This window comes from Garra rufa, chromosome 12 (genome assembly GCF_049309525.1).
Source record: "Garra rufa chromosome 12, GarRuf1.0, whole genome shotgun sequence".
In the NCBI taxonomy this organism is placed as follows: domain Eukaryota; kingdom Metazoa; phylum Chordata; class Actinopteri; order Cypriniformes; family Cyprinidae; genus Garra; species Garra rufa.
This window is the reverse complement of record NC_133372.1, coordinates 3,322,235-3,348,373: the sequence shown is the minus strand read 5'-3', so window position 1 is coordinate 3,348,373 and position 26,139 is coordinate 3,322,235. Positions and strand designations below refer to the sequence as shown.

At 34.2% G+C, this 26,139-nt stretch overlaps 1 protein-coding gene across 2 annotated transcripts; it reads left to right on the top strand.

The window, feature by feature from the left end:
- On the top strand, positions 1-10,830 carry tgm5l (transglutaminase 5, like). Of its 2 annotated transcripts, none has more exons than XM_073852361.1 (15): positions 1-16; positions 1,174-1,353; positions 1,587-1,829; positions 2,517-2,635; positions 2,731-2,859; positions 2,940-3,117; positions 3,231-3,366; positions 4,628-4,731; positions 4,948-5,187; positions 5,274-5,306; positions 6,174-6,206; positions 6,309-6,515; positions 7,071-7,234; positions 8,835-8,965; positions 10,169-10,830. In XM_073852361.1, the coding sequence occupies exons 1-15, from the start codon at positions 10-12 to the stop codon at positions 10,317-10,319; spliced, it is 2,055 nt and encodes a 684-aa protein (XP_073708462.1). In that variant the 5' UTR covers positions 1-9; the 3' UTR covers positions 10,320-10,830. The 2 variants fall into 2 exon arrangements, with proteins under 2 accessions (XP_073708462.1, XP_073708461.1); XM_073852360.1 differs by having other exon boundaries at positions 6,159-6,206.
- The last annotated feature ends 15,309 nt before the right edge of the window (positions 10,831-26,139 follow it).

The window sequence follows — 26,139 nt, the reverse complement described above, 5'->3', positions numbered from 1 at the left end:
CACAGCATCATGGACGGTGAGCTTCTACATTTTCCCATTTTTATTTTTTATTTTTTTTGAAAAGAAAAATTGTTTTTTTTTAGCTTACTGAATTTAATCTTTTTTTAAACAATCAGATTATTTAATTTACTCTGCTTTTCTAAATGATTATTGCCATTAACTTAACATTTAAAAAATAGTTCTAGTTTTTACTAAAAACTGCGTTTTAAGATCATTTAGAACACTGATTATTTAAAAATTATTGAAAATTTAATTATATAAAAACAGTATTAAAAAAATTCTTTACATTTTTTTTAAATATTAATAATATTTAATATTTAAATTCTAGTTTTTGCTTAAAAATGCTTTTTAAGATCATTTAGAACACTGTTTATTTGAAAATGATTGAAAATTAAGTAAATTATACTTAAAAAGTATTTAAAGAAATGTTTTCTTTAAAAATATTTCTTTAATATTTATAATATTTAATTTTTCAGTTCTAGTTTTTGCTTCAAAACAGCTTTTTTGTAAGATCATTTAGAACATTGTTTATTTGAAAATGTTTGAAAATTAATTAAATTATATTTAAAAAGTATTTAAAGAAATATTTTTCTTTAAATTTTTTTTTAAATATTTATAATATTTAATATTTAAGTTCTAATTTTAGCTTAAACTGCTTTTAGGGTAATTCAGAACACTGTTTATTTGAAATTGGTTGACAATTAATTTAATTATATTTAAAAAAGTATTTAAAGAAATATTTTTTTCTTTAAAAATATTTCTTTAATATTTATAATATTTAAATTTTCAGCTCTAGTTTTAGCTTAAAAACAGCTTTTTAAGATCATTTAGAACATTGTTTATTTGAAAATGATTGAAAATTAATTAAATTATATTTAAAAAGTATTTAAAGAAATATGTTTTCTTTGAAAAAATATATTTTTAATATTTATAATATTTAATATTTCAGTTCTAATTTTTGCTTAAAACAGCTTTTTAGGGTAATTTAGAATACTATTTATTTGAAAATGATTGAAAATTTTATAAATGATATTATAATTATATTTAAAGATTTTTTAAATATTTCTATTACTGATTTTTTTTGTGATTTGCAATGTTAAGTTACATTTTTACAACAGAAAAACATTTGCTGCTGCCTCAAAAATAACTTTTTTTACAACATTTTTTACACAGAGTTCAAGCTTCAAAGTATTAACCTGCAGCAGATGGAAAACCAGATCCAACACAATACCGAAGGTCTCAGTTCCAGCACTATGGTTCTAAGGAGAGGACAGCCCTTTACAATACTAATAAGCAATGAAGGGCGGCCATTTGATCCAATGAAGGAAAAACTGATCTTCCGAATTATTCTAGGTATGTTTGTTTATGTGTGGGTAGGTTTTGCATATACAGTATAATGGGGACCAAATGTCCAAATGGCCTGACATTTTTGGCCTTGTGTGGACCGGCCAGCATTCCTGACAAGGGAAAAGAATATTAAAAATAATAATCTGAAAAATGGAAAAGTGCATTGTTCAGAAATAATGGTAGATCAGTCTTGAAATAATACAGATATTCCTAAACCCACTCCTCTCTCCTCACTGCAGGTCCGCTGGCTTTGGATGTCCCGGTCTCCACGTTCGGACAGCCCTCTCTGACTCAATGGAGCGCCAATCTGGAGAGGAGCGTCCCAGACCCGACTGCCCCCCGTGGGATAGCGGTATCACTGTTCAGTCCTGCATCTGCTTCTGTTGGCGTCTACACGCTCCAGCTAAGAGTTGAGAACCGTAGGACTGTGAGAACATATCTGTTCGGCCAGTTCACACTCCTCTGCAACCCCTGGTGCCAAGGTTAGTGCTGTCTGTGTGCTTATGTAAAACTAAATGGCATGATAGTACACTCTTAAAAAATAAAGGTGCTTTAACAGGTTCTTCACGCGATGCCATACCATTCAGTCAACCTCTTTCTTACCTTTTTATAATCTGAAGAACCTTCTTTCACACAAAGAACCTTTTGTGAAACAGAAATGTTCTTTAGTTCAGATGTTAAAGGTTCTTTATGGAACCATTTAGACAAAAAATGTTCTTCTATGGCATCATGAAGCACCTTTATTTTTAAGAGTGTAGACTTTATAGTTGGCAGGCTGAGAATCGAAATATTTATTTGATCAAAAATCCAGTAAAAGCAGTAATATTGTGAAATGTTAATACGATGTGAAATAAATGTTTTCTTTGTGAATGCTTTAAATTGTAATTTATTCCTGTGATCAAAGCTGAATTTGAAACATCATCACTCCAGTCTTCAGTGTCACATTTCCTTCAGAAATCATTGTAATATGCTGATATGCTACTACCTTTTGAACAGTAGTGTAATTATACATTGAAAATTGGTGTCTTTAACTGCATTGCTTTTGCTGCCATTTCATACGCTGCTAAAATTGCAGCAGTGCATAGCCTCTTAACACTTTCTACTCTCATTTTTTGTCATTACACAAAGATAAACAGGTAAACAAACCAAACGGTTGTGTTTTTCTGCAGCTGATTCAGTGTTCCTGCCGTCAGAGGAACTCAGGAATGAATATGTGAGGAATGATTTTGGCCTGCTGTTTAAAGGAAGCTCCGAAAACATCATTGCAAGACCCTGGTCTTTTGATCAGGTGAGACATTTGACCATTGACTGACAGCACAGCACTGAAAACTGTAAATAGCGCAGCTTCACATTAATTCCCATCATGCATAAATGTGTTTTCAGAATGAAAAAGGGATACTGGACATTTGTATGAAATTGCTCCAGTTGAGTCCTCAACATCAAGCGGACATGGGAAGAAATCTGCAGAACTGCGGCAATCCGGTGTACATCGGCCGTATGATTTCAGCGATGGTGAGGATCTGCTTTCATTCTCTCTCCTCTGCTCTCTCTCTCTGTATGTATTAATACAGTCTCTGTGTCTTTCGAAACAGGTGAATGCTAATGATGATAAAGGGGTGTTAATGGGAAAATGGGACGGTGACTACAACGATGGCGTACAGCCTTCAAAGTGGTCCGGCAGCGGAGATATTCTCAGGAAGTGGGCAGAAACACAATTTAGTCCTGTGAAATACGGACAGTGCTGGGTGTTTGCTGCTGTCATGTGTACAGGTGAGACAAGTGGGGTTGAAAGAACAGATTATTTAATTTTGGGTGAAATACTCATTTAATGGATCATTGGTCATTTAACTGGTGCAGTTGATGATTGTTTGTTTGTGTGATAGTAATGAGAGCCCTTGGCATTCCGACTCGAGTCGTCACCAACTTCAACTCCGCTCACGACACAAACAAAAATATGGTGATTGAGGAATATTACAGTGAGACGGGAGAAAAGCTGTCGATTGGCAAAGATAGCATCTGGTGAGTTACCCTAAAATCCATATTTGTGACCCTGGACCACAAAACCAGTCTTAAGTCGCTGGGGTATATTTGTAGCAATAGCCAAAAATACTTTGTATGGGTCAAAATTATTGATTTTTCTTTTATGCCAAAAATCATTAGGAAATTAAGTAAAGATCATGTTCCATGAAGAATTTTTGTAAAATTCCTACTGTAAATATATCAAAATGTAAATTTTGATTAGTAATATGCATTGTTAAGAACTTAACTTGGACAACTTTAAAGGTGATTTTCTCAGTATTTTGATTTTTTTGCATCCTCAGATTCCAGATTTTCAAATAGATGTATCTCGACCAAATATTGTCCTATCCTAACAAACCATACATCAATAGAAAGCTTATTTATTGAACTTTCATATGATGTATACATCTCAGTTTTGTAAAATTTAACCTTATGACTGGTTTTGTGGAATCTGAGGGTGCAAAAAAATATAAATAAAAATTGAGAAAATCGCCTGTAAAGTTGTCCAAATAAAGTTCTAAGCAATGCATATTACTAATCAAAAATTAAGTTTTGATATATTTATGGTAGGAAATTCACAAAATATCTTCATGGAACGTGATCTTTACTTAATATCCTAATGATGTTTGGCTCGATAATTTTGACCCATACAGTATATTGTTGGCTATTGCTACAAATATACCCGTGCTGCTTAAGACTGGTTTTGTGGTCCAGGGTCACATATTATTACAGTTCAAAACAGTTTTCTACGTGAATATGTTGTAAAATGTGATCAAGTATAATTTTCAACATCAGTAATCCAGTCTTCAATATCACAAGATCCTTCAAAAATAATTCATCATTTAATATGGAGATTTGCTACTCAAGATCCATTTCTGGTTATTATCAAAGTTGAAAACAGCTGTGCTGTTTCATATACTTGTGGAAACTGTGCTATAATTTATTTTTCTAGGATTCTTTGATGAACAGAACATTCAAAAGAACAGGATTTATTGAAAATAGAAATCTTTTGTAACATTATAAATGCCTTCAGCACTACTTTTGATTTATTTAGTGCAGAATAAAACTATTAAAAAAAGTTTTTTATTAAGTTTTTAATCTTTAGTACTTTAATGTTTGTCCTTATTCTTCTGTAAACATGTTTGCACCATCAGTATACAAATAATCATAATCTGATTGCATAAAAAAGGACCAATTGTTTTAGCATTTTAATCTGCCAGAACATAAAAACATAAAACTAAAAGTGTTTGGCCTTTTTCAGGAACTTCCATATGTGGGTGGAGAGTTGGATGAAGAGGCCTGATCTGGGTCAAGGTTATGACGGATGGCAGGTTCTTGACCCCACGCCACAAGAGATGAGTGGAGGTCAGTCTTAACATTGTTTTTTACAAGGCTTATGCATATGGAAAACTATGGCTTTTTTATTCCCGCTGAAAAGATTGGTTTATATAGGATGGTTTATGCTGGCCAGTTACAAAACCTAGTGAGCTGCCTTCATAGCATGCCATTCAATTGCTCCAAAGCATGCTATTTTTTGAGGGATGATGATAATCATGTTAAAACATCCATATTCTGTCACAGAATTTTTCCGTTGTGGTCCTGCTGCTGTGAAAGCCGTTTATCAGAAGAGAGTGGAGGCGCAATACGATGTGCCATTCGTTTACGCAGAAGTGAATGCGGATGTGCGTACAATAATCCTCAGAGATGGGAAGATATTATCAACCAACGTTGATAAAAACAGAGTTGGATCTCTGATCTGCACCAAATATCCAGGAGCCATGCGTATGCAGAACATTACATCTGAATACAAAAATGAGATGGGTAAGAGAAAGAGTAAAAGAAAAATACTTACCGCTAAATTACTGGTAGTTTCATGCAAAAATCTTATTTTTTCACATTTACTGTAGGTGAAAGCACACCTCGTACACTGAACACTAATGGTAAGTCTTTCTAGCTTTTTTACATATATGGTTGAAGTCGAAAGTTTACATCTCCCTTTCAGAATCTGCAAAATGTTATTTATTTTACCAAAATAAGAGGGGTAGTGTGTTGTTACCTGAATGATCCACAGCTGTGTTTTGTATTGTGTAGTGATAGTTGTTCTTGAGTCCCTTGTTTGTCGTGAACAGTTAAACTGCCTGCTGTTCTTCAGAAAAATCCTTCAGGTCCAACAAATTCTTTGGTTTTCCAGCATTTTTGTGTATTTGAACCCTTTCCAGCAATGACTGTATGATGTTGAGAACCATCTTTTTACACTGAGGACAACTGAGGGACTCATATACAACTATTACAGAAGGTTCAAATGCTCACTGATGCTCCAGAAGGAAACACAATACATTAAGAGCCAGGAGTGAAAACTTTTTGAATTTGAAGATCATGGTAAATTTTACTTATTTTATCTTTTGGAAATCATGTAAGTATCTTCTGTAGTATCTGAAGGGCAGTACTAAATGAAAAAAATATGATATTTAGGTAAAATTTTAAAAAGTACACATATTCCACTCGGCTCTTAATGCATGTTTTTTGTTTTTTTTGGGGGGGGACCTGAAGGATTTATTATTTTCTTCTGTATTTTTTTTTTTAAAGATGTTTACTATATGTAAACATCTTTTATGTGAAATTTTAATTTTTTTTTCATTTTGTATGATTCCTCTTATTTTGGTCAAATAACACTTTGCAGATTCTGAAAACTTTGCACATATGTATAAAATGTTTATAATATTCATATGCAAATATTCATTTTTTAAATATAAATATTTAAATATTGCATTTTTTTTATCTGCATTTTAAAGAATACTTTCTTCCAGCTCGCAGTAGTGAAGGTGCTAATGGAAGAATGAGTAAGTTCAAGCATTTTTTTTTCCTTTTCTTAGTTTGTTTGTTTGAGCACTATGACTGAATGCAGTGATCAAACCTTTCATTTAACATGTCCTTTCATGCAGCACCTCAGGGCATTGCAGTTCATCTCCAGCTTCTAAGAGCCCCTGTAGTTGGGGAAAACATTGTATTCAACGTCAATATCACTAACAAAGACGCTGTTCCAAAACTGCTGAAAAAACATGTCAACGCTCAGAGCAAGAAGTACAACCGTAACCCCACTGGAACCTTCTGGGAGGCTCATGACGATGTGATGATCGGCCCAAATGAAAGTAAGAGAAAATGATTCTGAAAACTATGGCGAACAGCAAAATGACTTAAAATGAGCCTAAAGTGTAAAATGTAGTTTTTTTACAGCCCAGCTTATTTTCCTTTTAAAACATAGCGCCTTGCAAGGTAGCAAAACATAAAAGAAAAAATGGGTGGATTTAAATACCCCATAAAATCTTACAGGGATAGTGCACCCAAAAATGAAAATTACCCCATGATTTACTTACCCTCAAGCCTTTCTGTATATGACTTAATATGAATCCAATTAAATTTGTCTGAAAGAAGAAACGCCTAGAATTGCTTGAGGGCTTGATTTTTGAGCAACTACTGTATCCCTTTAACGGATCCATTTATACACACTATTGTACATTGACACAATTTGCTTTTAGTTTTCATTTGCGTTCAACGTCTAAACACAGCCAGTATGCATAACAGATTTAATCTACTTCCATGCCTTACAGTGTAAAAACATCCATATATTATTGAATCACATGATTCTGAATGCCACTAAAAGGTGGTGAAACTGATTCTTTAGTAATTGCTTGTTTCTTCACCAGCTGTGACTATAACACATGAGATCCCCTTCAACAACTACATGCTGAAGGAGACGGAGGAGGATTATCTGGTTAACCTGGCTGTGGTTATTGAGGATGTGAAGTCTCAAGAGAGAGTGCTGGCAACACAAGAATTCAGCGTCCGCAGCCCTACTCTCAATATACAGGTATATGGCAGACCAAACCATGTTGCCATTTAATGTTGTTAAAAAGTCAGCCACAGCCCCTTTCATACATCCCAATTGGATTTCAAAAGACAAAATAGAGTTCTTTAATCGGCTGTGAATGCAGTTAGTAAGATAAAAGCCAATAAGTGCCCTAAAGATCAGATCTACCTAAAGGAGTAGTTCACTCCCAGAGCAAAAATGTACAGATAATATTCTCACCCTGTTGTCATCCAAGATGTTCATGTCTTTCTTTCTTCAGTTGTAAAGAAATTAAGTTTTTTTTTAGGAAAACATCTCAGGAATTATCCCCATATAGTGGACCTCAAAGTTGGAGGACAAAATGAGATGGGAGTTTTTCAATCTACACTTTTAAAAATAAAGGTGCTTAAACGTGTTTGGTTCCACAAAGAACCATTCAATCAGAGGTTATCTAAAGAACTATCTCTTTCTTATCTTTTTATAATCTGAAGAACCTTCTTTCACCACAAAGAACCTTTTGTGAAACAGAAAAGTTCTTTAGATGTTACAGGTTCTTTATGAAACCATTTAGACAAAAAGAGTTCTTCTGTGGCATCGTGAAGCACCTTTATTTTTAAGAGTATACCCTAACTGTCATGAACAGGACTGCATAGAGTGCACACAGAGCTAAACAAGACAAGCATCTGATGTTAAAACGTATATTAATTTTTTTTTTTTAAATAACCGATCGTTTTGCTAGATAAGACCCTAAAGTTCATTGCATTGCACAAAATTTTCATATGCGTTTTTCTGTTGTTGTTTTTTTCATATTTTTCATCCTTTCCTATCAAAATGCTTGTTGTGGATGCGAAAATGCAGAAAATCGAACCTGATGCGATTTTTTTATTTTTATTTATTTTTTTTAATGATGGACAAAAGTTTCAGAGGCAGTGTACACTCTTTCAAATAAATGTGCTTCACGATGCCATAGAAGAACCCTTTTTGTCTTAATGGTTCCATAAAGAACCTTTAACATCTGAAGAACCTTTCTGTTTCAAAAAAGCTTCTTTGTGGCGAAAGAAGGCTCTTCAGATTATAAAAAGGTAAGAAAGAGATGGTTCTTCAAAGAACCTTTGACTGAATGGCTCTTTGTGAAACCAAAAATGGTTCTTCTATGGCATCGCTGTGAACCTTTTAAAGCACCTTTATTTTTAAAAGTGTATAATATGAGGTGAGGTCGTATTTATTATTTAACATGCCAAAATTTCGGACAATTTTGACAATTTCAGAGTGTGCAATGGCCTTTATTCCCCGGCTGGGATTGTTTAGAATCCTTTGAAACTGCATTTTGGAAGTTCAAACTCAATGACACCATAGAAGTCCACTGTATGGAGACAATTCCTAAAATGTTTTCCTCAAAAAACATAATTTCTTTACAACTTAAGAAGGAAAGCCATGAATACCTTGGATGACAACAGGGTGAGAATATTAGCTGTAGATTTTTGTTTTGGAAGTGAGCTGCTCCTTTAATAAAAGGCATGCATCAATCCAAAAGTGTTTTTTTTTTTTTTTTTGGGTAACTCGATTAAGACATAGAAAAAGAAATAAAGAAATTTAATAAGAACCTTCCATTTTCTTCCAGATTCAGAACGAGTATGTGGTCATCAACAAGCAGCTAGTGGCCACAGTGACATTCACCAACCCGTTCAGCATTCCAGTGAGCGGTGAACTGACTCTAGCCTGTTCAGGACTTCAGGAGAGGTTTCAAGCAAGGTATATTAAGTGTTTCATTTTAGTTTTTCCCAACATAATCATACAGGTAAATGACTGTTTTGAAACTGGTCATCTAAACACGCCCCCATTGGTCAGACAAACAGATAGCTCCGCCCATAACTCACACCTTTGGTTGATACAGTGGTTGGGCTGGCTGGGATGCTCAAACAAACAGAATAAAGTTTAGAAAGTGTTATAATTTTCAGAAGAATCAACCTAGGAATGTCTCTGCATAATTAGCATGTATGACAATTTTATTATAATTACAAATTACACATAGCACATTCATTTCATTCATTTCTGTTCACACCCATTTCCCACTGTCATACTGACATCTGCCAACACCTTTCCAAATTTATCAACTATAAACTACAATTAAAACCACATTATACATCACTGTTATTAAAAAGTCATTAAATTAAACAATAGACAGATTCCTACAGTTTAATATTGAATTGGATTTTACAGCAGTAACTGTATTTTAGCAGAAGCTATGGTTACTGTTATGAGTTTAGCTGACATACCTGAGGAGTGACTCTGTGTGAACGAGTCGCTGATGGGCGTCAATCTGTTTGTACCGTTTCATATGTACAATGGGAGGGGTTGTTTTTGAGATTTGACATCATCCGTTTCGCTGCAGCTGTGTGTCTTTCAAAAGTTACGCAATTGTTAGTCAGCATTTCTGAACCACAAGATCTCAGATTATTTCAGTTTATGTGTGTATGCATATTGCAAAATATCTAGTGTAAGTTTATTTGTGACCCTGGACCACAAAACCAGTCTTAAGTAGCGCAGGTATATCTGTAGCAATCGAAAACAAAACAAAACATGTATGGGTCAAAAATTATTTTCTTTTAGGCCAAAAATCATTAGGTTATTAAGTAAATCTCCTACTGTAAATATATCCAAACGTAACTTTTAATTAGTAATATGCACTAAGAACTTCATCTGGACAACTTTAAAAGCTATTTTTTTCAATATTTTGATTGATTTGCACCCTCAGATTCCAGATTCAACTTTTAGATGATGTGTAAACCTCAGACTGGTTTTGTGGTCCAGGGTCACATTTGTGTTTAAACTGCAAATTTACCTTATTATATACCATTGAACCTCTGTGTAAACCTCTAACCCTAAACATGAGCAGCAATAATAGTGATGCTTGGCAGTTTTTGTTCCTTAAATGCTCCGTTTCTTATATTTCAGGCTTACAATCCAGCCTCGAGAAACCATTAGGGTACCTGTCAGTTTCACTCCCAGGATGGCAGGGGCCAAGATGATTTACACTAGTTTAGTATTAAGGAGTCCACCCATCATCCTCCATGGATTCAGGACCATCAATGTTCAAGCAGCTTAAAGTGAAGCACCTTTAGAAATGATTGTGAATCCGCAATATGAAGTCTTATTTAATGGTCTTTTTATATATTGTTATCCTTTTTCTAGAACATCTATAATGTGTCCTACACTTTTCAATAAGTCAGTATTAGAAATGTTTTTCCTCTGGGAAGTTTGCACTCACTGAAGCTGAAGTCTGCCCTCTGCTGGAAATTGTATGTGAACAGATCGCAAACAAATATGCATTGTTTACAATTGACATTTGAAGAAAAAATACTTTATTTTCATGCTTAATAATCTTGTATATACAGTTTAGAGGGAATTAGGTCAATATTTTTTATAGTGATAATAGAGTGATATTAATGGTGTTTTTCAGAGGCTAGTTCATAACAAAAAGACCATAAATTACATCAGTGGTTCTGTAACTTTGGGCATTCAGAGATTACTTTTTTTACTTGTATTTATTTGTCTATTTATTTAGATTGTTTGTTAGTTAGTTACATTTGACATTAAAATAGAAAATGTCCTGAAAACGTTTTACAGTGTCTCATTGTCTTTTTGATCAAATATGAAACAGCTAAAAATAAAAAATAAAATAAATAAAAAAAACATTGATCTAATTTTAAACATAAATACTCTCACGTTCTTAATCTATATAAGTAACAGTTATGGTAATACCACAAATTAAGGCAAATATACATAAAAATAAACAATGATCTTGTTTTCCTTTATAAGTATCTAAACATTAATAAATCAATGTGCATTTCCTAAAGAAGAAAATTGCATAAGATATTGCTTTTTTTTTTTTTTTTTTGAAAATGTATCAAAATTATGTGAATTTTTGTTTAAGATGAGAACAAATGTCTGCCAAAAGAAACAAGAATTTTTATATATTTTTTTATTTCCCTTTAATTTCTTTAACCATATATTGACCTTTTTCAGAAAGAAAAAAAAAGACTTACTGTCTAATGTCACTTTGCTTCTCAGGTGAAGGTATGTTTATTTAAGAATTTATCCATTTATGTTTAAATATTGGAATTGGAAAGCAAGTCAACAATCATTAGTAAGAAAATATTTTTTGCAGTGTAAAATGTTTCACAACTGTAGTCTTCTCTGTGTTTCTCTGGGGTTTGGTGTTGTTCTCCTCTGACAGCAGATGCAGCATTTATTGATCTGTCTAATGGAGGAGTAACTGGAAACAGTTCAGTGCTGCAGCTCTATTATGTTCCAGTCTCTGCAACCCTGGCTAAAAAGCATCAGTCTCTAACAGAATAACTAACATTGTTGCAGTTGACATAGTTTTAACTGACAGTCATTAATGATGAGCCAATTCAAACTAAAATAAGATGGAATAAAACTGTTGTTGTTGTATGTTAAACCGCTGTGGTATTAGTCACCCATTCATGTCTAAATTTAATCAGCCTAATCAAGGCATATCTTTACTATTTGCCACTGACAATTTCATCATCATCTTCACACCCTCCAAACTCATGCGGCTGTGCATGTGAGGCATTGCCAATGCTGGCGAGATTTCATTATGACAGATATTTCATGTAAAGTTATATGTGAGTATACTTGCACAAACAATGCATATCTTGTCTTCGCGTGGTGCTGTCATGTTTCTGCATTATATTTACTGCAACTGACACTGCAGTCTACCAAAAAAACAACAACAAAAAAAAAACAACTTAATACTACAAACCAGAAATTGTGGAGAATTCAATTTTGTGGCCAGATAGTAAGCATTTTGCATGCTGTGCATGCATGCAGTTCAACACATTTAGAATACCTACACAGACAAGATTTTAACATTTATCTTATTTATCAAAAATCTTTTTACTTAGATTTTTGTCTGGGTTCCAGTCAAAATGCCTAAAAATTCTTAAATCAAGAATTTGCAGTGTGTTAGATCTAATGAATAGTGAAAAATACAAAAGTCTAAGTTGTATGTATTTTAATGTTTATTAAACCATTGTGTTGTTAGCTAAATTTTCCAGTGGGAGAGACACAATTTTGACTGTTATGTATTTTTTCTGATAATTTAGATTTATGGCTCAATATCATAACTGAAATTCGGGCATATGTCAGTTTTAACCCTTTGTCATACTTTTGTTTTATCTCATTTATCTCATCATGACTTGTCATAATTATGAACTGTCATTTTGACTTTTATGTCATAATTTTAACTTTTTATATAAACTTTAAGTATAACTTCTCTTTCTTAACAGCTCATAATGTAGATTTTTGGCATACAGTATTTATGAATTTTAAAATGCAATTGCAAATTTAATGTCATAATTTAAACTATTTGTAACAATTTTTTTACATCATTTACTCATAATTTAGATTTTTGTCATAATAATGACTTTTTGTAATTATTTCAGCTGCTCTAATTACTTACAGTCAAACTAAAAGAACTCAGAGTTAAACTGTCAGAACAAATTCATCTAGATAATGTCAGATAACTTTGATAGAAAGGTATGTAATGTAATGTAATTAGGTTGAATAGCTGTCAGCTGTTAAATTTAAGTGCATAATTAATACCAATTTAGGTCAACCAATTACCAAGCAATGCTTAATTATGTTCAGTCTGTGGTATAAAAAAGTTGCATTAGCAATTAAAGGAAAAAAACACTTAAGCAAAACATGGTCAGGTCAAAGTGTCTTTTTTTTTAAACTGGTAAAGAATTTTTGGGTATAGTTGGGTGTCCTGCACCCACTAATAAAAAAAAATCTAAAAATATATCTGGTGTCTGAATAATTTTTGGCTTGACTGTATATCTCATAATTTAGACTTTTTATCCATTTTAAATCATAGTAATGACTTTTTGTCATAATTTAAACTTATCACATAATTTAAGCTTTTTATCTCATAAATATGACATTCATTTCAAAATTATGATTTAACAAATCATCTCTTATGTGGCATAAATTACACTTTACAAGAGTCTGTGGCACATTGAGTTCTCTTACAAGGTTTTGTTTTTAGTTAGTATGCTGTCTTTGTAGGCAGCAGGCAGCGAGTCTCCTCTTGAAATTGTTTCAATCCAGAGGAAAGAGAGAACGACTTGAGCTGTAATTTAATTCAAGCAGTAATTTAACCACAGGCGCTCACACTCCTGTCACTTTTGCTGTATCTAACATCACATGGATTCATGTTAGAATGCATTATAATTTTTTTCTTATACCTCATGATACTTAAGGGCTCGAATTAAAACAGCTCCTTGAGCTCAATGTAGGACACAGCAGGCAAATGCACAAGGTGATCGCTCAACCATATGTAAATATGAATAGAACATTTTCTCTTTGACCGTTAAGTAAAGATGGCAGGATCTATCTCACATGCACCAGCCAAGCAACTACCATTGAGACAAAGATGCATGCAAGCAGAATTGCAGGTCTCTCTCCAGGTGTTGCAGACCTCTGGCTCCTCCCTGTGGCTGCTCTCCTGTAGTGCACTGAGGATGCAGACGAATGCGGGCTGAAGGACAGCCGGTGCCCTGCACCTCTCTAGGTTCCAGTGATGGATGTCATGGCTAATTTTAAACACCATGAACTAAATCACCAGTCACCATTTCTCACGCTGTGGGAAGTAGAGCACAGTTCGACCATTTAGAAGCACCTGGACTGCACTACATTACCTTTATAACCCAGATTTTTCTTTTACTCTCCTGTTTAGATGTCAATCAACCTTATTTTTTTGAAGAGCACATTACCACAACATGTCTACTTGTTAATAATTGAAGAGTATTACCATTATATGTGAGGTGTTGGCTGTGTGTAATCACAGCCTGTAGTCGTGGAGGTTTTTTTTTAGTTGGTCCTCTGCCTGATTGAAATTCTCTCTGAAAGTTTCACACAGGTCAGAATGAACCCTCCTTTGCCTGGTAATAGTCATTCCCATGAGAGATCCAATCCTCCGCAAACAGCACTGATGAAGCCAGACGTGTATGTGTGTGTGTGTGTGTGTGTGTGTGTGTGTGTGTGTGTGTGTGTGTGTGTGTGTGTGTGTGTGTGTGTGTGTGTGTGTGTCAATACAAGGCCTGTACATCTGGGAGAAAGGAGGTTAAGAAGGAGAGCTGGACAAAATGCACTGAGTGAATGAGTTTTAGTGCTGCTAAAATGACCAGAACTGTGCTTCCCGAAACTATTGTCACTGACGATCTCTACAATCTGCTTTACCATGCAATCACAAAACTGTAAAAATAGTATTTTTCTAAGCATAAGCCTCATTAATTAAGAGACTAATTGGGAAAAAAAATATTTTTGAAAAATGTACAATGCAAAAATCATATAAAGGCAAATACCCTCTTTTAAAATAAAGCTGCTTCACAAACCTTTTTTGTCTAAATGGTTCCATAAAGAACCTTTACCATCTGAAGAACCTTTCTGTTTCACAAAAGGTTCTTTGTGGTGAAAGAAGGTTCTTCAGATTATAAGAAAGGCATCGCTTGAAGAACCTTTTAAATCACCTTTATTTTTAAGAGTGCAGTGGATAAAATATTGAAAAAATGCATGTCTATTTATCAGCTACAAATATGCCATATACAGTAGAACATTTACGCTCTGTGTTGTTTGCTCACAGAAGCTCATTAAAAAGCAATTATCAAAGCAAACTGTGAAGGCCAAATGACAAGTTGTCTTGCCACATCCCCAGAAACAACAAGCACATGACCAAAAAAAGCACAAAAACACATGAATTATTTATAATTATGCTTACATTTTACTGGTACTTAAACATCCAATTTGCTAAAATGAGCCTTTTATTAAACATCCAAGTTGATGTGAAAAAAAATCTTGGTTTGAGAATTTTAAAAACTATAAATCTGTTCACGTCTGGTAAGTGTAATAAATCCGTTTGTCAATGTTGTGATCAATTTTATTGCTTTTTGCTGCTTGTTTTCCTCACACAGTAACTGTCTTGCAGAGAATGCTTCTCACGACACACTGCTAAATATTCAGCTACAATATCCGAGTCGTGAACATGAATTTTAGTGTATAATGTTCTCTCATTTTAATTCTAGAGCATCTTCTGACCTTTTATAGTCTGCAGCGATGGCAGCAAGATGAGTGAACAACAAAGACTGGAAGAAGTCTGGAGGAAGGAGAAAGATGAAGGTTTTCATTTCATTTGAGAGATGGATGAGTCGGGGTGGCATTTCCACCGCTATCGAATCAAATGATGAAAGATTCTGGCAGCCTTGGGACAAAAAGCTCGGTGTAATTGAGTTGGTTCTGGGGTGGCTGAACTGCACAGACTAATTGGTTTCCTTTGGTCTGTCTTGTTTCGCTCTGTTCTATATTTACTTCAATTTATTTGATTCCACTTTCTTCTTTTTTTTTTTTTTTTTTGTCTTTTACTTTTGCATTGCTGCTACAGCCCAAGTGGCACAGACTATACAATATCTGCCTTTTTATTTAAGGTAAAACACTGAATAGGGTAAAAGAAAAAAAATAGATCTCACCATTCATCCCTAATTAATAATCACAGGCAATTGTTTTTGTATTAAAAGTTGAAATGTTGTTTGAATATGCAAATGAAGCATTGTCTATTTAAATTTGCATAGAACAGATAAACAACATTGGATTAAGGCACACTGTTTTTCCTGGTGCATTTGTTTTGAGATTCATGCATCAAAATAACATTGTAGCATATTCTCACAATTTACATATAAAAGCAATATTGCATAAAAAGGTTGCTCTTATTTCTAAAAAGAAATAAGATTGGCTGTGATCTCTTCATAGGCACGAGGCCACACTGATAATCGGAAAATTGCAGGTGTGATATTTCTTTAATGAAACAGTTCAATAAATAAACATTAACACTGAAAGTTTTTTAGACACTAATTTTTTTTTTTTCCTGACAAATAATTCCAAACAACAGGGTTCAGTTCCACAGTGATTCAGTGTTTTGAAGGAGTTGAATGACTGATTCAATGACTCATTCTTAATTACTTGTTTAATTCTTGAATGAATCAACATTTTGAAAGATAGGTTGAGTAAATTAATCACTTATTTTTATTGATAGTCACTTGTATAGTTTCTGAATGAATTTTTGAATGTTTTTTTTTTTAACAAATCCTTTGGAAGAACAATTTAATGACTCATTCAGAAATGCTTGTTTAACTCCTGAATGAAAAAGTGTTTTTAAAGCAATCAGTTGAGTAAATGAATCAGTTATTCCTAAAATAAATACAGTCACTTGTTTAGTTTCAGAATGAATGTGTGTTTTTAAATTACATTACATTATTAAATAAATATATAAATTACATTATTATTGGTTAAATTACTGATTCAATGACTCATTCATAAATTCTATCAGACATTTTGTTCTTGAAAGACTCAGTGTTTTTGAATGAATATCTGAGTGAATGATTCAATGACTCATTCATATATCCAGTCAGCTGTTTTTTTTTTCCTGAAAGAATCAGTTTTCTAAAAAAAAAATAGTTGAGTAGATAAATCAATGATTCTTTTATAAAGATAGTCACTTGTATACTTTCAGAATGAATTTGTGTTTTTGTTGAATGAATCCTTTAAATGAACAATTCACTGAACCTTCAGAAATACTTAATGAATTCCTGAATAAATTAGTGTTTTTGAACAATTACCTGAGTAAATGAATCAATTACTCCAATATACAGTCACTTGTTTAGTTTCAGAATGAATTTGTTTTTAATGAAGTGGTTAAATGAATGATTCAATGACTAATTCATAAATCCTATCAGCTGTTTTGTTCCTGAAAGAATCAGTGTTTTTGAATGAATGATTGAGTGAATGAATCAAAGACTCCTTTACAAAGACAGTCAGTTAAGTAAATTAATCAATTACTTCTTTATAAAGACAGTGGCTTGTTTAACTTGTATAGCTTCAGAATTTGTGTTTTTAAACGAATTGGATGAAAGAATTATCCAATGGCTCATTCATAAATCCTGTCAGCTTTTTTGTTCCTGAAGGAATAAGTAACAAATTGGTTGAATGAATGATTCAACAGCTCATTCATAAATCCTGTCAACTCTTTTGTTCCTGAAAGAATCAGTGTTTTTGAATACAAAGTTGAGTGAATGAATCAAGAACTCCTTTTTAAAGGCAGTCACTTGTTTAGCTTCAGATGAATCAGCATTTTATGATTCAATGACTCATTCATAAATATAGTCAGTTGTTTCATTCCTGAAAGAATCAACATTTTTAAACAAATCACATGAGTGATTGATTAAATTACAACATCATAATGACAGTTGATTTGTTACTAAATGAATCAATATTTTTGAACCAACTGGTTCAGTGAATCATTCAAATGACTCATTAAAAAGACAGTCACTTGTCGCCACCTACTGGTGTAACAATGTAACCCGCAGAAAGAGTCACTGAAAAACTTCTTTCTGTTTGCAGAAAGTAATAACAAATCCTGCTCACCTGACATTTTCTGAAGTGTATTCATATGATAATGAACTCTCATTCGCTCCCTGTGTAAAGTGTAATGCCACCACTGCACTGTGTCTTATTTCCCAGCTGTATACAACGCTTTCTTGTATGGCAGGTCGCTGAGAACATTGTGTTCGCTGCGGATGATTTGAAAGCTGATATCTTTCCATATTCAGAGGCATTCGAGGCATGACAGTGCTCCACGAGTGTTAGAGAGACGAGAAACAGAAAGAAGTGGCTCTTGGCGCCTACACTGAGTAAAATTAGCATTTCTGCACATCATCATCTCTGGTGTGACGGTAAACAGCCACGATGTGTCGGCTGCCTCAACGGATTTAGTCACTGTTACATCCGTGCGCTCATGACTGAAATAGTTTTAAAGACTTTCTGAGTTTCTTTAACACAGTTGGGTAGAAAGTGGCTGTTTTGATTAGTGTCTCTTTTTTGGAGATTTGCAGGATTTGGAACTCGATCATCAATGCATACTATCATACTATGCATATGCTGATATTTTAGTATGACTTTAAAGAGCTGTCAATTTGCGATATGTTCACAGCTGGAAGTGTAGAAAAATGCTAAATGCAAATAAAAATGCAGCTAAGCATATATTAGTTAGGAAGAAAAATAAACAGGCTTGTTGACTTCTAAAAGGAAGGGGAACTGCATTAAACTAGCTGAGCAAAACCAGCTGAGATCCAGTTTAAAATATGATTTAGGAAAGCTTTTGACACAGCTTGACCCCTTCATAATGCGCCTTTGACACCTGAGCGTTACATGCTAGATTCATCTTTTGTATCGCTTTGATTCTCTGAAGGACATTCATTAATGCTGTTGCCATGGTGAATTAGAATAATTGAGTGGGTTTGAAATGCACATTAGGATGGGATGATTCACAGGAGGGTTATAGAGTGGCTCTCACAGAGTCAACCTGCCATGAACATTTTTGTCTCTGTGATTAGGCATAAGGATCACCTTCCCCACTTCGTCTCATTATGCGGCATCTTATTTAAATTAGACATTTGCAGCGGCACACATCACAAAGCATGTCTTTTTGAAAATGTTGCTGACATTTTACTCAAAAAGCAACCGCACGAATACCAGGGAATGATCTCAAAACTTTCTGGGCTAACGTTCTGGGAGGGTTCTCTCAAAGTTATGAACAAACGTTTTTCCAGTAATGTTGATAGAGCGTTCATTCAAAGTTATATTGTCTTTTAAAATGTTCTCAAAATGCACATAACCGTCATTTATGCATCTTTTTTTCTGAAATACTTTCAATGAACCTTCATCTAACATTTTAAAATGTTACTTCATGTTTCAGAATGTCCACACTCTTAAAAAAAAGGTGCTTTGAAAAGTTCACAGCGATGCCATAGAAGAACCATTTTTGGTTCCACAGACACTGTGCAAAAATGCAATTTGTTGAGTAAACTTAAAATAAGTCCAGTCAGCTCAAATAAGTTTAGTCAACTTGAAATATTAAGTTGTACTAAGAGACAACTTAGATATTTGAGTTGACTGAAAAATGTGGTTTGTTAAACTTAAAAGCTGGGTAAGTTACCTGGCTGCCATAAAGTTTTAAGTTGAATCAACTCAAATACCTAAGTTGTCACTTAGTACAACTTAACATTTTAAGTTAACTAAACTTTTTTGAGTTGACTGAACTTAAAATTATAAGGCAGCCAGGTAATGAATTATTTTAAGTTGATTCTACAAATAGTTTTTTTTACAGTGAAGAACCATTTACTCAAAGGTTCTTTAAAGAACCATCTCTTTCTTACCTTTTTATAATCTGAAAAACCTTCTTTCGCCACAAAGAACCTTTTGTGAAACAGAAAGATTTTTCAGATATTAAAGGTTCCTTATGGAACCATTTAGTCAAAAAGGTCTATGTTCTAAGTTCTATAGCATTGTGAAGCACCTTTATTTTTGAGAGTGCAGAGAACATTTAACAGTAACATTTCCATAATGTTTGCAAAAGGATACAATGGAATGTTCCCTTAACATTTGGATAACCAAGGAAAAATGTTTTTAAAACATTCAGGAAACATTCAGAATTTATGTTTTCATTGCTTAATTTGAATGTTTAATTCTTATTAGGCTTATTTATTAGGTTCTTAGAACATATTTTTGTTAGTAGGGGTGTAGAAGAATAGATATAGTTCACTAACAAAAAAGTAACAGGGTATTACCATTGTAATACCACTTTTTTCAATGCTGGCTTGGAGTAATTCATCAGACAATAATGGCACATCAGTGAATAAGTTATGTATCTGTGTATCATGTTTAACAAAACTGGAATGAAAACAAAATGAAAACTTGCTATAAGGATAATCGGCTTTATGTATTTATGCATTCATTCATTTTACATTTGCAAACTTTGTGTTGTAAAGTGATCACATTTGTGACCCTGGACCACAAAACCAGTCATAACTATAATAATTTAGATTTATACATCATCTGAAAGCTGAATAAATAAGCTTTCCACTGATGTATGGATAGGACAATATTTGGCCGAGATACAACTCTTTGAAAATCTGGAATCTGAAAGTGCAAAAAAATCTAAATATTAAGAAAATCTCCTTTAAGGTTGTCCAAATGAAGTTCTTAGCAATGCATATTACTAATCAAAGAATAAGTTTTGATATATTTATGGTAGGAAATGTAAAAAATATCTTCATGGAACATTTATACTTTACTTAATAAATAAAAATCAATAAAAATTGATAATTTTAACCCATAGAATGCATTGTTGGCTATTGCTACAAATACACCCATGCTTAAGATTGGTTTTGTGGTCCAGGGTCACATTTTGTCAAATTTGATTTCAAAAACTTCATCACTTGTTACTTATTATTATAGAAAAGTGGATATTTAAGCTGTAACATTGAAACGTTGGTCCAAATTAAAACATTGCTCTCATTGTTCAAGCATCACAACCAGCCAAACACTCACAATGTGAGTTTGGTCTGTTCAAGAAACCTTTTTGATCGAAAGTCTCATATCATCATAGGTTTTTTATAAGAAACTCTTCAAATCAGTCTCTGTTCTCTCCCGAGGGGAAGCAGCATTATTGTTGTCAGCTTAACTGGGAACTGGGTCATTGTTCGCTGCTTCATCTTTATTGACCCAAATATTGTCTCACAGTTGTCAAATACGCCATGGTTCTGCTCTCCATCATCACACCGTGCACAGTTAAAACAGTGTTTATTTCCCTACAGAGACAACCCTTGAATAGCCAGACTGAAACCCAATTTGAAGACAATATAATATTACAGCTGAAGTTATTATGACCTGCATACCGGTCACTCCGGTTCACAGTAAGTAAATACAATACAAAAAAAAATTGAATTTTCCTTCAACTCTTCATTTCATTTTCTAACACCTTATGACTACTTGGTCATTATTAAAAGAAATAGTCATTGTGGTAACCTACAGAAATCCCTTTATTATCCCTTTGTGTATGCAGTATATTGCTTTTTAAGCATGCTTTTTTTTTCATTACAAATACAGATTGTGTCTTTTTCCTCATTTTAGTGACATACGGTCTGTTCTCAGCTGCTATAGTCTGACACATTATCATTCTCTGATAGTCGTCTGTGATGCTGCGTTTACCAGTGTTTGTAAGCAGCTCATGTTTACTGACTGGACTTGTTTCCACGTGCATTAGAATGAAGCATTTCTCTGTTTATATGGTCTCTGCTGGCAGCGTTTTTACATGCGGTCATTTGTCTCCATTAGTGCTGCCAAACACACTGGCTAATGAAGCCGGTTTGCTTTCATTGCCACAGACTGTTGTGCCGGCTTTCTCTTATTTCACTCACTATTTGCGCTTTTCTCTTGAGAGTGTTTCAGCCATCGTCTGTTTGGAGTGTGAGTGTTTCCTTTTATTAACTCCATCTAATTTCTATAAGACTATAAAAGATGAAAGGTTATAGTATGGAAAGCTCACGTTGAACCAAAAATGCTGCATCCATATGAACAGATTGGGTTTCATAACACTCCGATGTTGAATTTTATTTCTGTGCTGTAATTGTTTGCTATTGGGTGTCATATTGATGTATTACAGCTGACAAACAAAAACTTCTTGTCTGCATTTCCTGTCCAGTTATTTGTCTAGTTTTACTCGAGCTGCAAATAGCAGCACTAAAATGCTCCTTTATGTAATATGTGAAAGAGGAATAGAAAAGTATGTGCCATTCTCAGCCTCTCAAGGGCAATTACTGTGCCAGTGAAATACCAGCTGTCATGCTGCTGTTATGAAGGCAGGGAACACATAAAAGCTGCACCATTAGGAGACCAATCGAAAACTGACCTTCCCACACACACATATTACCCAACATCCATGCCAGGACTCCAGAGTGCTTATATGACTTCATGAATCTGGTCTCATCTCAGGCAATCCTGCTTAGACATCAATGAGATTCTGATGAGGCACAAACATTATAAGCAATAGTGATGATGAATAAGGTGATGTTTTGTTGTCGGTTTGCCTCACTCTCAATGGTGGAAACTTTGAAGCCACAAAACAAGATCCCTCTTAATGATTTTTATAACAAATCTTATATATAAATGAGGCAAATAAATAATGTGTGGTATGCCATGACTTTATGGTATAATTGTCATGTAACTGTAAATTCATTCATTAAAAAAGGTCAAGTGTGTTATATTGATTTAAAGGAATTTTCCTGTATTGATCACATCTTTTACTTACATTTTGAATGACGCATTGCATTGTGTTGCATTTTAGAGTTAAAGGAACTGTTCGTAAACTTAAAATTACCATTTCCTTTTGCTGCATATATAAAAGTTAGGTATAATTAAAAGGTATATTTGCATTTTTTGAATGCTGATTATTGTGCATTGTCCCTTTTTAAATGAATACATATATAGGCCTAATAATAATTATCAAAAAAGCATTTGAGCTTGACCAGAGCAGATTTCTGAAAGTCTAATATAGCTTTTGCTCCTCTTTCATAAGCCACGTATAGAGTTGAAGTCAAAATTTTGCATAAACTTGCATAAACTGTTTCCAAAATAAGAGGGATCATACAAAATGCACATTATTTTTTTTTATTTCCAACAATGACTGATTCTGAGATCCATCTTTTCACACTGAGGACAACTGAGGGACTCCAGAAGGAAAAACCATGCATTAAGAGCCAGAGGGTGAAAATTTTTTGTACAGAACTGAGATGTGTAGCCTACATTTTTCTTATTTTGCCTAAATATCATATTTTTTTTCATTTAGTACTGCCCTTCAGAAGCTACAGAAGATACATGTTTCCCAGAAGACAGAATAAGTTTAATTTACCCTGATCTTTAAATGCATCTTTGATGCATTGTTTTTCCTTCTGAAGCATCAGTGAGCGTTTGAACCTTCAGCAATAGTTGCATATGAGTCCCTCAGTTGTCCTCAGTGTGAAAAGATGGACCTCAAAATCATACAGTCATTGCTGGAAAGGGTTCAAATACACAAAAATGCTGAAAAACCAAAGAATTTGTGGGAGCTGAAGGATTTTTCTGAAGAACAGCAGGCAGTTTAACTGTTCAGGACAAACAAGGGACTCATGAACCACTATCGTTAAACAAAACAAAACAACTAATTTTAATTTTTAAAAATTCAACTATTGTTTTCTTTTATGTGAAATGTCTTATTCAGGTCAGTACTAAATAAGAAATAACATTTTGTATGATCCCTCTTAATTTGGTAAAATTAACATTTTGCAGATTCTGCAAGGTGTATATAAACGTTTGACTTCAACTGTAAAGGCCACTGCACATTCCACAGTCCGAAATTTTCGCACAATAAAAAATAAATACAACCTCACAAATATGTCAATCTGAAACTTTCGTCTATCATAAAAAAATTGGATCGGGTTTGATTTTCTGCATTTTCGCAGCAAGCTTTTTAAAAGAAAAAGAAAAAGACCTTTAGTGTTTGCTAAATGCATAAATGTAAATATTTAACATCCTTCTTCAACTTACACCAGAGGCATTACTTTAATACATAATTGTATTAAAGTAAGAGTTCAGCTGGAGCTGCAGAATAGCAGTGAGTGTTTCAGAGTTGTTCATTTCAAGCATGGCTTCACCTCACTCTCTCTCTCTCTGTCATATTTGCATCTGTTGTTAATGCCCGTTTGTGAGCGGCGAGTGCTCTGGGTCTTGGCATCTCACAGCTGGCACTTTTGAACAGACACACATGGCTTTCAGGAGCAGAGACAAGAGGACCGTGTGCCAGTAAACCAGCTCTAGCTTCCATCACTCAACATGAAACAGTGTAATGAAATCCCATCTGCTGCAGCTCTCAAACACAGCCAGAGATAATGCATGCATTTAGTGTGCCTTTGTGCACTTTACAACACCAGGAAGACCATTCTCGGAGACAATAAGTGGAAAGCAATGTTTTGTGCTTGTAAGATTGAACTTGATGCACTCCAAAGTTGCAAGAAGTAGATATTATATTTAACATCTTTTTAAAATCCTGTTCCTTTTTCAAGGTTGTTGTTTTCTTAGAGGATTTGCACGAGAAGCAGCATGTGCCTGGACCTTTTCATTACCATTTAATCACTAACTCATTAACACAGCGCGGCTGTCTAGCAGGCCAATCAATTATCTTATTGATCAATTAAGTGCTGAGGCCAAAATAAAATCTCAAAACAGCCACAGGTCATGCATGAAATCCAGTGCCATTCAAGATCCAGCCAAAAGACAAGCTTTAAGAAAATCTATATTCTCTATTTGAGTCATGTTCTCCACAGATTATACTGTGTGGGAGGTATGAAGATGTTTGACCGCATTTAATGGCACCTTCGAGGTTTGCAGCTGCTAAAGTGCTGGCCTTGCCCTTCACCCAAGAGAGACATTAAAATCCGCCAGACTAAATCTGCAATAAAACACTGGTTTTAAAAGCAAACATTACTGATTGAAAAGTTCAGAGAGATGGCATGCAATTTTCAAGTGACCTTTAGGGCAACTAGGAACTTGCGAAAACCTTTTAGCCAGAGAAAACTATACTGTGTGAATTATTTTATTTATTAGTATTAAGAATGCACAATAGTTTAATTTTAGGAGGTTCCTTTAATTTCTAGAGACTAATTCATGATTGCTACCAACTTTTAATGCACCATTTGAACCATTTTTGACATGCAGTTACAATACACCAGCAAGTAGTGATCTTACCTGCTTCGTTTACATGTTAAAGGGATAGTTCACCCAAAAATGAAAATTTGATGTTTATCTGCTTACCCCCAGGGCATCCAAGATGTAGGTGACTTTGTTTCTTCAGAAGAACACAAACAAAGATTTTTAACGAAAACGGGTGCAGTCTGCTAGCCAAATAATGGACATGAATGGGCACCAGACCTTTAAAAGTAAACAAAAACATGCACAGACAAATCCAAATTACACCCTGCGGCTCGTGACGATACATTGATGTCCTAAGACACGAAACGATCGTTTTTTGCAAGAAACTAAACAGTATTTATATCAGTTTTTACTTTTGATACACAGCCACGTCCATCTGTCATGAGCACGAGCTTGTCATCCGGATCGTTACACATGTACGCGCTCTGGCGTAGTATACACAAACACCGTAAGGGGAAATTGGTGAAAAGTCCCGGATGAGTTTGCACAAGCAAACGTAATCATTTAGCTTTAAATTGGTTTGAACAATCAGGATAAGCCTAATTACCATTTTGAATAGCCGCTATACCCACAATCTCTGTGCTCTATGTAAACAATGAGTGTTGTATTCATGAGACAGATCGCTTACAGCGTTTGCGTATACTACGCCAGAGTGCGTTCACATGTAACGAGCCGGTTGATGAGCTTGTGCTCATGACAGATGGACGTGGCTGTGTATCAAAGGTAAAAACTGATATAAATACTGTTCAGTTTCTCGCAAAAAATGGTCGTTTCGTGTCTTAAGACATCAATGTATCGTCACAGGGTGCAGGGTGTAATTTGGTTTTGTCTGTGCATGTTTTTGTTTACTTTTAAAGGTCTGGTGCCCATACATGTCCATTATTTGGCTGACAGACTGCACTGGTTTTCGTTAAAAATCTTTGTTTGTGTTCTGCTGAAGAAACAAAGTCACCTACAGCTTGGATGCCCTGCAAGCACATAAACATCAAATTTTCATTTTTGGGTGAACTATCCCTTTAAACATCTTCTCCATGTCAGAAAAGCAAAAGCCCACATTAAGCCAGAGTTGAGACTCCCTCAGGCTCGAACTTGATCCTGATGTCTGTTTGAGAACTGGACAGATGAACATTTCTGAGGTCTGTTGAGCTATTTTAGCACAGGTTATTTCATTTCCTTCATCCTTACAGCTATGTTTAATATTTATGAATCTGCTAGATATGCTTGAAATGTCTGTAAGATTGTAAAATACTGCAGTCTGGCTCTAAGTA